Source organism: Lissotriton helveticus, chromosome 1_1 (assembly GCF_964261635.1).
Source record: "Lissotriton helveticus chromosome 1_1, aLisHel1.1, whole genome shotgun sequence".
Lineage (NCBI taxonomy): Eukaryota > Metazoa > Chordata > Amphibia > Caudata > Salamandridae > Lissotriton > Lissotriton helveticus.
Genome location: NC_136057.1, coordinates 1,861,352,708 through 1,861,365,517, shown reverse-complemented (window position 1 = coordinate 1,861,365,517; position 12,810 = coordinate 1,861,352,708). Strand labels below are relative to the sequence as shown.

The 12,810-nt window shown below is 47.0% G+C and overlaps 1 protein-coding gene across 1 annotated transcript in view; it reads right to left on the bottom strand.

Moving 5' to 3' along the window:
• LOC144754063 (flavin-containing monooxygenase 5-like) overlaps positions 1–12,810 on the bottom strand; it is a 435,529-nt gene that overhangs the window by 73,298 nt on the left and 349,421 nt on the right. The window contains exon 7 of the mRNA XM_078641585.1: positions 7,346–7,701. Coding sequence (XP_078497711.1) covers positions 7,346–7,701 — 356 coding nt within the window. The remainder of the gene's footprint in view (positions 1–7,345; positions 7,702–12,810) is intronic.

The window sequence follows — 12,810 nt, the reverse complement described above, 5'->3', positions numbered from 1 at the left end:
GGGGTCAAACGTTGATTGAGATTGGGTGAAAGGTTAAGCCTGGTGGTGTGGGTGGTGGTCGGTCCAAATTTCGAGACCCTTATAAAGTAAGAATGTGGCGAAGCACCCACACAGAGGAACGGCATTCCCTGAGGTCCAATTCAACTCCGTCCAAACGATATGCCGACTTTTTGACTGACTAATTGGAGCCGTCACCGGTACACTGGAGGTCAAGCAAGGATTTTCATCGTCGGTTGGTAGTTTCCTAATGTTCTAGGGCGCTGTTTATATGAGTGTTACGGTGCCTGTTTGAGGTTCAATGTCCCTGTGTTGAGAATGTAGTTGTTGCACCCTTCACTTAAGCACCAACATGGGAACTCCCAAGGGGGGGGGGTTTCCTGGGCTTTCACCCTGTGCATAGGACGTGCGGGCCCATTAGATTCTGGCCGTTGTTATAATCCACTCTGGATAACAAGAGTATTTACACAACATCCAGACTACGGGGGAGGGAAGATTGTCAGAGTGGCTCACAGTACAGTCCATAAACGGTCAACTGGACAGGACGGCACAGTTCTCTTTGGTATACAAAGACTTCGACTCTGGAAACAACGACCCATGAACACATAACATTAAGACCAACGTTAAAAATATTACACATCCCTTCCTAATGCAATTTACTTTCAACACGGCGTTCTGCAGACAGGCGTTAATCTGGCGCATACACTTCCTACAAAAAAAGATACAATACAAAAAAATCCAAACCGCTAAAATGTTATAGTATATAAATAAAACAAGATATACAGTGGAACGAAATCACTGAAGAGTAAAGTAAAATAAACACTCCCTCGCAGGGGGTCTACCTATATAGTTATCTAGTACTATTGTGCTTTCTGGGTTTATACTCTGCCTTGCACCTGCCTGGAACGATAAAGTCAACAAACCGCGTATCGTAGGGTAACACACACCTGCAGACAGCATGATGAGGCAGACCAGCACAACCAAGAGCTCCATGGCTTCTAAATCCCCACTAGTCATATGACTACAGCCAGAAATATCATCAACTCCAGTTAGAGAACGATCACCTGACAGCAGCTATTTTAAGAAACAGCGTGTCAAGCCTCTCTCTGACCCAAATAATTTTATTGAAACAAAGCGACCATCCTCAAATGATGTAGCACTGAAGAAAAAACAAAAAAGAAAACATTAGAAATTAAACAACGTAACTGTTCGTCAACTACAGTTACAGTGAATTTTTACTTGGAAATACTTCATTGCTTTCTGTTGTAAACTGTCTAAATATTTGTAAAAACTGGTTAAGAAAGACGATACCCCTCTTAGATTACATTTAAGGCATTGATTTCGGCAGCTTAAAAGAACTGCTGACTTGAACCGCAACTTTACTTGCGTTCTTTTTCACGCCATTCAAAACTAGAAGTGAGCGGCCGCGCTTGGAAAAAAATAAAAATGAAGATCAAAGAAGCCGCATGCCAGCTGGGGGTAGGGTAAAGCATTCACAAGCCTTAAAGAAGCCGCGGCCGCTGTGCACGACGCGCGCGCTCTTGTGTGCGTTCTAGCAAGCTGATCGCCGGAAAAGTAGTATTTCTCAGAGCTACTAAATGTCTCGGCCGAACCAGCACATGCGCTGGTTCAGGCCGAGACCTAAAAACCTAACCCCCACGGTGTCTGATTTTATCTGTGTAACAGTTAGCTTGCACCTCTCCGGGACATTCTTATTCAGGGCCTTAGAAAGCATTTCCCAAAGATTTGTCCAAAACTGTTTAAACGTGCCATATCCAGCAACACCACGTTGAGACCTATTTCTGACAGCTGCACAACAGGCCGGTTACAATACAAACCAAAGATATACAAAAAATAACACTACACACTGTCCTGCCACCAAAGTATTACACTTACTGTGCATTGAATTAGACATTGCCATGCAGACGAAGACGAGAACACAAGCATTGGCAATGCCAATAGGTCTTACCTATGCAAGAGATATTGTCTGTGGCAATGTGTTTTATCCATGTTGTACACCAGCATGGCTCAAACTTAGGGGGTTAGAATAGAGTAGTGTGGAGTGCCGGAGAGTGGAATGGCAGAGAGTGTCACAGAGTGTTGTAGTTTGGAGTGGGATAGAGTGTTATGTGTTGGAGTGGCATAGAGTGGAGTTGGGTAGAGTGGAGTGGCAAAGAGATGAGTGGACTGCTGTAGAGTGCTTGGTGCAGAGTGTTGTAGAGCATAATGGTGGAGCATAATGGTGTAGAGAGCAGTGGTGCAGAGTGCAGTGGCAAAGACTTCAGCGGCGTACAATGCAGAGCAATAGAATGCAGTGGCATAGATTAGAGTGCATAGTAGAGTGCAGTGGCATAGAGTGCAGTGATGCTGAGCACAGTAGAGTGGTAAAGAGTACAGGAGAGTAGGGTGCAGCAGTGCGGAGTAGAGTAGAGTGGCATAGAGTGCAGCGGTGCAGAGTAGAGTGGCATAAAGTGGCATAGAATGGTGCAGAATAGAGTAGAGTGCAGAGGCACAGAATGCAGTAGTGCAAAGCAGAGTGGCGTAGAGTTCAGTGCCGTAAAGTGCAGTGTTACAGAGTAGAGTATTGTACAGTGCAGTGGTGTCGAGTTGCGTAGAGTGCATTGTTTGAGAAGTGGTGTAGAGTAGAGTTGCATAGAGTGCAGTGGCATTGACTACAGTGGTGCAGAGTAGAGTGCAGTGGCACAGAGTAGAGTAGTTTGTAGTGGCATAGAGAGGCGTACAGTGGATTGGTGTAGGGTAGAGTGGACTGGTGTAGAATGCATTGGTGTAGATTGTTGTGGAGTGCAGTGGCATGGAATTCAGCAGCGTACAATGCAGCATCATAGAATGCAGTAGCGTAAATTAGAGTGGTGAATTGAGGAATTCAGTACATTGGTGTAGAGTGCATAGGTATAGAGTAGAGTGGCATAGAGTGCTGTGGTGTAGAGTGGTGCAGAGTAGAGTATAGTGGCACAGAGTAGAGTGCTGCAGAGTGCACCACTTCAAAGTAGAGTAGGCATAGGGTGCATTAGCATAGAGTGCAGTAATGCAGAGTAGAGTGGCGCTGAATTCAGTGGTGGAGAGTGCAGTATTTCAGACTAGAGTGCTGCAGAGGGTAGCAGTGCAGAGTGGCATAAAGTGTAGTGGCATTGAGTGCCATAGAGAGTAGTGGTGTAGACTACAGTGGTGCAAAGTAGAGTACAGTGGTTTAGAGTGACATAGAGTTCAGTTGCACAGAGTAGAGTTGCGTAGAGGGCAGTATCGTAGAGTGGTGTAGAGTAGAGGATTGTGGTGTAGAATGGAGTGCTGCAAAGAGCAGTGCTGCAGACAATAGTGTCATAGAGTGCAGTACTGCAGAGTAGAGTGGCGTAGAGTTCAGTGATGGAGACTGAAGTGTTGCAAAGTAGATTGTCATAGAGTGCAACAGTGTAGAGTGCTGTATAGAGCAGTGGCATAGACTACAAGAGTGCAGAGTAGAGTGCAGTGGCATAGAGTGCAGTGGTTTAGAGTAGAGCAGCAGAGCAGTGGCGTTGAATGGAGTGGCGCATAGTGGAGTAGGGTGCAATGGTGTAGAGTAGATTGTTTCAGAGTAGAATGAAGTGGCATAGAGTGGAATGGTGCAGGTAGAGTGCACTGGTGTAGAGTAGAGTGGCCCAGAGTGTAATGGCATAGAGTAAAGTGATGTAAAGTGCAGTGGCATAGAGTGTAGTACAGAGTAGATTAGAGTGGCGCACAATGGATTGGCATAAAGTGTATGGGTGTAGAGTGTAGTGGTACAGAATAGAGTGCATTGGCGAAGCTTATATATTTGCATAGATTGAAGTGGCTTAGAGTGCAGTGTTGCAGAGCGGCATAGAGTAGAGTGGAGTTGCGCAAAGTAGAGTGGAGTGGCCCAGACTGGAGAGTTGTAGATTGCAGTGGCGAAGAGCACAGTGGAGTGGAGTAGAGTGGCGTAGAGAGCATTGGCATAAACTAGATTGGTGCAGAGTCGAGTAAAGAGGCATAGAGTGGTTTAGAGTGCAGTGGCACAGAGGGCTGTGGTGTGGAGTTGTGTAAAGTGGAATGGTGCAGAGTATAGTGCAATGGCATGGGGTGTTGCAGAGTAGAATGATGCGTTATAGAGTGGAGTATGCATGGTGTGGTATCACATTGCCATTGACAATGTGTGGATATGGCATCTCCTAGTGTACTGATCATATTAAAGTATTTGTTTTTAACACACTGCAGAATTATCAAAATAATTTGCTTCATTTGTTCTTTTCTAATTCCGATAAATTATTAAATACTTGCACAGTTCATTTAAATGTTGTTGTATGCTAGAAAATACCCCTTTCCTATCCCCAGTACCCAGCAAGATTGTCAGATAAATCCTCTCACTTCGAAGTCAGAGAAAGGAAAGTGAACACCAAGCTTCCTCAGAAGACAGAGTCTGACATTTCACTAGGCCTGGGTGTTAAATTCCGCCCCGCTAGTGCAGTTTGTGGAGTTTTTGCCACTTTATGTAGCACGTGGGGCACGGAGTTCTGAAAAACTCTGAGGAGCGGAGTTTTTTTCTTACTAGTGCTTGCCAACGTTAAGTTAGGGAGAAAGGAAAATCTTACTCTAGACCAACTCCCGGCGATATTTCTCAACGCAGGCAGTCATGGATGGTCCCTAAAGCTCGCGTTGGCAAATCTTACATTAGCGTTGAGGAAGCTGCCGCTGAAGTAGAACATCTACTCAAGCAGCAGAAAGAAGCAGTGTCCTCTTGCACTGCGTGTGGTGCTAATCAGGCTGATTTTAAAGAGCAGGACAAAACAGCAGGATCTAAAAATCAGCATGAACAGCACAACATAGAGCACTCCACCGCTTGCAGAACTCCGTGTAGCATGGTGGAGTTTTTTGGTCACTTTGCAGAGTCTTGCATAGCAGAACAACGCAAACTCTGTCCAGGCCTAAATTTGGCCCCTGTCTTCGAATGCACAGCAAATGTGATAATATGAGAACACGGAGCCTCGTTTACTATATTTTGACACAAGGCAGTGCAGCAAGCCTGCTGCACTGCCATGTGCCAAAATAAAAGGGAAGGAATGTGCTATATCTACAAGATGTGGTGCATTCCTGTCCTTCTCCCCTGTGCCGGCGCACAAACAGCAGCTGTGCACCAAAACAGACACCCTAGCATCATGTTGCAAGGGTGCCTGCGTTGTGGGGATGATTGTTTTTGTGCAGGAAGGGACACCTTCCTGCACAAAAACATGCTGCAGAATGCAGCACGCATAGAACGAAGAAAAAACGAGGAGAAATAAAAACATTTCTCCCCTTTGCAACACTCTTAAGTCTCCCCTAGGGTGGCGTAGGATTTTGATGAATTTCCAGCTTTTCAAAACATTGTAAATGTGGGACTGTGTCAGGTTCCGTGGGTGTTGAGCAGGAACACCCTCAGCAACACCCCTGGAAACCCTCTTTCACACATAGTAATGCGTGAAAGGGGCCATTTTTACAAGGCCATGAAAAGTCACACTGGGTGACTTTACGTGGCCTTGTAAATATGGGCAAGCCCATTGCGCTGTTGGTGTATCAAAAAAAGCATGATGCACCGGCGGCACAGTGATCTTGTAAATGAAGCCTAACATTTACAGGCAGAAAGGAGCCCTCCTGGAAGAATACAAGGAGAGGCAGTGTGATAAGGCGTTGCTCCTTGGGAGGGACGAACTGAAGCTGGACAGTCTAAAATAAATAAAGCCAGTAAATCGAAAATCTCAAAATGTGAGTAACAAACCACAAAGCCGATTGTAAGCAACAGACAGAATGCATTCCTTAGGAAGCTGTCTGAATGTTCCCAAGATGTCTTTAGCAAACCTGACAGCTGTGCTGTTGGGTAGGCTTTGACCTAACAGGGCCCAAACATCATCGTAGGACACATCTGACTTCTCTTCAGACTCTTGTGGAAGGGAAGCTAGATGATCGACAGCACCACAAGGCTATATTATTGGCACACTGTACAACACAAATGTTTCTAACATAACATACATTTATAGGTGCAGTTTAAAGTGCTTTGACTTCTCACCAAAACATACCCACGTGACAGGAGCTAAACGTTTCACGTGCAGCATAAAGTATAAGTAGTCCACAAATTTTCATTGACAGAATGTAAATTAGCTTCATGCATGTTGGCAGAAAAATATCTTCATTTCCACCTTTTAATATGGAGACTGCAGTCCTGTCATTTTGCTACAAGTCCCTGTCCTGCACCTTCTCAGCAACCATCTTCGTGAAGAAGTTATGCATACTGCTCTTCTAGCCCTTACTTGACAGCCATCTTTGGGAGAGTGAACTTGCACTCTGAGACCTCCTAGCTATTGGCACAGATGTTTAGCAAAGAGAGTTTTAGCAGAGGCTGAAAATTAATATCCAAAAATCAATCATCAAAATCTGTTTTACCACGCAATACACCATTATCCCTAAAGTTACCACCATGGTGTGTGGTGCCTTTTACCCAATCACTTCTTTCTACCCTTGTTGGGGAGGGATCTAGCATTTATTCCCTGGAGTCTCAGAGACCCCTCTGAGAGAGTCCACAGCGTCAAGCACCAACACACAGTGGTGGTGTGGGAATGACGCCCCTTGCCAAAGCACTCCCTCTCCCCTTGTTGGGGAAGGATCCAGTGTTTATGCCCTGGAGTCTCAGAGACCCCTCTGAGAGCGTCCACAGCGTCAAGGGAGCCGCACACAGTGGTGGTGTGGGAATGGCGCCCCTTGCCATAGCACTCCCTCTCCCCTTGTTGGGGAAGGATCCAGTGTTTATGCCCTGGAGTCTCAGAGACCCCTCTGAGAGAGTCCACAGCGTAAAGGGAGCCACACGCTGCGAAGGTGTGGGAATGACACCATTTCCACTGGGATCACAGCACACCAGACGTTGGACACTGTTTTCTCTCGTCTCTCGGTTGCGTTTCCTTCACCCCCCCACCTCTTTCCCTCTTTCATTCTTTGTCTACCTCCCCTGCTCCTATCCTCTCTCCCCTGAATCTCTCCCCTTGCCTGCTTTTTCCCTTACGTATATGTTTTTAACACACGTGCACTCCAGCAACTTGTAACTATGCTTTGAAACTTTGTAACTTGTAACTATGTAACTGGTAACTATGCTCTAAAACGCTTGTCCTCATGTAAAGCGCTTTGATACCTCCGGGTCTAGCCAGCGCTATATAAAACTTTTCAAATAAAAATAATAAAAGATTGGGAAGTGCTGGTGCAGTATTTTATAAAACCGCAAACTGTATGTTGTACAGTTCATGCAGTGTCATATTGTGCAGCCATGGAGAAACTGTAAAAGGCTGCCATTGTTTGTTTCTGTAATATTTTCACTTACCCTTAAATACTCTCACAGCCCAGCGGGCCTGGAGTTCGGCAGCAGTCGTGATGGAACCAAGGGGCTGGATCAGGCCTATGACGGCCACGGTAGGCTTCTTCATGTGTGGTGGGAAGACTTTTTTGTATAGAGAGATCTTGTTGTTGTGGACCTTTAGAACTGAATCTTCAAAGAAGGGGAAGGAGAAACTGTATCCTGTAGCGAAGATGACCACGTCAATATCCTCTTCCACTGTTCCATCCTCAAAGATGGCGGCTGTTTCAGTGAACATCTTCACATTGGTTTTCACAATCACATGGCCTGACATGATGCGATTCGGTAGCTCGTCATTGGCTGTAGGATGCTGACTGTAAAACCTACAAGTTTTGAAAGAAGAAGTTCAATAAAGATAGCAACACAATGACAGGTGGGAAATGTGAAAATGGAAATTATGCTCTGAACGATGGAAATACATGTTCATGAAATGTGTTCAGCGTGACATAGCTGTTTATCGGTGTACGTTGGTTGTACATTTTCTGTAGGACTGGAATGACAAAAGTATTACATCCATCAATAGCGGAAATGTCGTCCTCTGTATGCAGTTTTTTAAAGTTTGTAAGAGAAGACTTGAAGGCAGAGTAAAGGTCGGTGTAGCATAGAATGAGATCACCAAGAAAGGAAAATATGTGTATGTACCTATAGGACCCTATTAACAGTACCTCTGAGATGGATATTGGAGGTATTCATGTGAATATTTACAACAAGCTACTTTTAATATGGGAAAAAGTGACGAACCAGCAGCCCAAGGGGCTTGTAAAGAAGTCCCTAAATCCATAAAACCAGAGGGGGCTCACTTTTTGTGATGCACCAGATGTGCAATTTTGCTGCCCCATATTTACAAGGACAGGAAAAGCCAACCTGCGTGGCTTTTCCTGTTTTTGTTAATATGGCTCCTTTACACGCATCACTTTGCGCGACAAGGGCGTTCTATGGTGTTGCTGTGGAAGACATTTCCAGATTTACGAGAAATCCAAAACCTGAAAATGCGTCTGACCCAAGGGAGGCATAGGCAGGCGCAACAAGGAGAAATATATTAATTTCTCCTTGTTTTTTCCCTCATTCTATGCGTGCTGCATTCTGCAGCACACATAGAATGAGGAAATCACCTCTGCACATAAACAATCATACCCATGAGGCAGCCATCCTTGCAACATGGTGAAAAGGTGCCAGCGTCGGCGCATGGCAGCCAATTGTGCGCCAGCACAGGGTAAAGCACAGGGATACGACATATTATTGTAAATATGCAGCATCCTTGTGCTTTGAAATAGCCACAATGTGGCGCAGCCAAAGGGCTTGTGGTGCCACGCTGCTGCATTTTCTTGTAAATGAGGCCGCTCAGGTCTTTAAATGCTGTCTTTGTTGCTTGGAAACCTCTATATGGTTTTGGCAGCACAGTTGTTATGTTGGAATGAAGACTCCAGAAATAGTTTAGAAGTTTATTCCAGATATAAATGAAGCACCACCGGCTACAAGACTGGAGGCTCCGGTTGGCTCCCAACAACTGTCAGTCTTGATTCCAGGTCCGACCATATGTTCTAATATGGAACATACTGATCGTGCCAGGAATCAAGATTGAATCAAAACACAGCTCGTGCATGCAAGCCAAGTATCGTCGCCAAATTGTTGTGTTGGAATGAATACTCCAGAAATAGTTTAGAAGTTTATTCCAGACATAAATGAAGCACCACCGGCTACAAGACTGGAGGCTCCGACTGGCTCCCAACAACTGCCAGTCTTGATTCCAGGTCCGACCATATGTTCTAATATGGAACATACTGATCATGCCAGGAATCAAGATTGAATCAAAACACAGCTCGTGCATGCAAGCCAAGTATCGTCGCCAAATTGTTGTGTTGGAATGAAGACTCCAGAAATAGTTTAGAAGTTTATTCCAGACATAAATGAAGCACCACCGGCTACAAGACTGGAGGCTCCGACTGGCTCCCAACAACTGCCAGTCTTGATTCCAGGTCCGACCATATGTTCTAATATGGAACATACTGATCGTGCGAGGAATCAAGATTGAATCAAAACACAGCTTGTGCATGCAAGCACGAGATAAATGTAAACAACATAGATGTAACAACAGTTCATCAAGAAACAATTTAGTGAGCAAGTAAAGAGAACCACAGGGCTCCTGGTGTCACAGCCATTGTGTCCTATAGTTTGAGTTTAGTTCTCCCATGCAAAACCCTAAAGTGATCGCTTGGGTGGTGGGCCCTCAGTGCCAAGGATGCTTTTCATATGATTTATAGAGATGCTCTCTCCTGGTCTTTCTGGCACTTTTGATGTTTTAAGCTATGTCTGCCACATTCCTGTGAGGCAGAAAAATCTCACATTTCTTTCTAAATGCGCCTGAATATCTCTAGTAAACAAGATATGTGTGTTTACATTTTAAGCATTACATTTCCCCTTACCTTGGTTCCAATGGACAGACCAAAGATTGGGCACTGTGGCCTGTTCTGGTGCCGAGAGACACAAGGTCTCTCTCCCAATCTTGCTACACTTCAATAGATTCATAGAAATGTGGAAACAAGCCGTCCCAAAAGGAACGACCTGCTGAAACCAAAGAAGAGCTTCATATACAGGCTACGATTCTGACTAGACAGAAAAGGAACGCAGTATCCCGGAGTGATGAGCCCGGTGGCATCACCAATCAATTTGAGTCCACTCCTAATCCTAAATAAACAAAAATCTTCTTTTCATTCCAACATACAGCAACAAAACAACTGCAGGCAGCAAGTTCCTACAGCCCATCTCCTATTAGGCTTAAGGAGCAAAGAGTCGTCATTGTACGCAGCCTTTTTAGGTTTCGCCTGCACAGAGGCAAAATCTCTTCTGAATAAAAAAAGAAAAAACTTTAAAGGGGCTTACAGCCCACCCAATACTTAGCTTTACTTACCATTAGTTGATTACAACCGCCCTCAAATTTATGTGCTTCTGATTTGTCAGTAGTGTAGTGTCCTCCAACGCGGGGTAGCGGTGCAGTCTACCCGCGTCTGAGATTTCACGTTAGCTCTGGCGCGTGCCGTCTCGCGCCAGCTATAAATAAAGGGGTGTGGCCCGGCTCAGGCGGTTGGGACCACACGGTAAAACACATAAGCAGTGTCATGTAATTACTGCTGCCCGGCCGCGGCGCTAATTACTCACGCGCGCGCAGCCCTTCCACCATCACACTGGCGATGAGGGGCAGAAATGAACCCATGCTGAGCACTTAATGGGTTTGTGCTCTCTGGAGGATGGTGAGCCTTTGATCTAGGCTGTGAGTCTATGGAGGTGCTGCCTGCCCTGTGCGAGCCTGCTGTGTGCCCCCTGGCAAGTCTGCTGCATCCAGGGTAGGCACTGCAGCCCCTGAGAGTGACTGGGAAGAAGGGGGGCCATCTCTGCTCACCCAGTTGGAGCCCACGCTGACTGGGAAGAAGGGGGGGCCATCTCTGCTCACCCTGTTGGAGCCCACGCACGTGTGTACCCCAGGACCCTGGAAGAGGAGGAAGCTACAGTGAGGCCTAGCACCCACAGGCCACAGGAGAAGATCCCGACAGCATTTTCGTCACCCTCGACCAGGCGGCTACTACCACACCCAGGAGGTAAGCAGTGCACATGCCGGGAGGTGTGACTGTGTCTGCGCCGAGATGGCGTTGATCCCTGCCATTGAGCCCTTTGTGGTGGACGGCGCCCCCTCATCCCTTGCACCTCCATGGAGAGACTGGACCGACGGTCTCCAGATCTACTTTGAAGGGGCGCGCATAGCCCGGGACAGGCGCAGAGCCCTACTCCTCCACCTAGGAGGCAAAGACATCCACCGCATTTACAAAACCCTGGTGGAGACCACACCCAAAATGTATGTCTCGCTTCTCAGCACCCTAAATGCGCACTTTGAGCCGATGGCAAACAGGGACTATGAAAGATTCATCTTTCGCCAGGCCAAGCAAGAGGCGGAGGAATCGTCAGACGCGCTCCACAGGTGTTTTAAAGAACTGGCCAGCACGTGTGGATTTCGAGATGAACAGGAAGAAATCCGAGGTCAGATAATACAAGGGTGCTACTCGTGCAAACTCAGAGTGAACATTCTTCAAGAGGATGGCAAGTCTCTAGCGGACATCCTCACCCTGGGCGGGTCAAAAGAACTGTTGCAAGTCCGACCATCCCACATGGAGGCGGCCCTCCACCGACCCATCAAGACTGAACAAGTCAACGCGTTGGAAAAGGCGAACGTGGTGAGGCCCAAAGCATGGCAAAATCCAGGGAGAAGACAGCAAGACAAGAAAAGGGAATGCGGCTACTGCGGAGGCACGCCCAATTTCAAGCAAGACTGCCCAGCGAGAGGGAAGAAGTGCAGTGCTTGCGGGTGGATGAACCACTTCGCCGCAGTATGCAGGTTGGCAAAATCATGGAAAGAAGCAGCACAGACAGTGGCTGAAGCACAAGACAGTGAGGACATGGACGATGACGCGGGAGACTACCTGGTCCACTATGTATTCGCAGCAGACCAGCCGCGACTGAAGAGACAACGACTTCCAAGGTGCAGAATCAAGCTCCACCACCAGGATGTAAGAGCCACCATAGACACTGGGGCCTCGCTTGAACTAATGGCTGCTAATGTGTATAATCAATTAAGTCCACGCCCGCCATTACGCGAAGCAAGGATCAGGGTATTTGCATACGGACAGAAGACACCCATCCCGCTCCTGGGATGTTTCAAAACTGAGCTGAGACACCAGGACCTCAAGATCCCCACCACAGTGTACGTGACCAAGGAAGGAAGCGGTATGCTGATATGCGGACAGTCACCAGAAGAGCTGAAGCTGATATCACTCGCCATGGCGGTACAAGAGCAGGAACTGGAGGCCATCATGAAGGAGTTCGAAGACGTCTTCAAAGGCATTGGATGCCTGAAAGGGAAAGAGGTCTCTCTCCACATCGACCTGTCATTCCAACCGGTGGCGCTGAGGCACAGGCGCATTGCTTTCCACTTGCGAAAGAAGGTCGAAGAAGAGCTTGAGGCACTGGAGAAGCAAGGGATTATAGAGAAGGTCAGTGGACCCACCCCATGGGTGTCCCCAATCGTGGTGGCACAGAAACCGAAACAGCCGGGGCAGGTCCACATCTGTGTTGACATGCGCCTCCCAAATGCCGCAGTGAAAAGGGAATGACACCTAACCCCCACCATCAACGACACCTTGGGAGAACTGAACGGCGCAAAGTGGTTTTCGAAGATGGACCTACGGTCCGGCTATCACTAACTGCCACTACACCCGGACTCTCGATACAACACCACTCTCTACGCACGTCGGTGTCAGGAGATACCGACGCCTCAACTTCAGGATCTCAAGTACCGCGTAGGTTTTCAAAAGCGCCATCCGTGAAGTCCTCAGCGGGCTCCCAGGGGTCTTGAATGTAAGCGACGACTTACTAATATACGCATC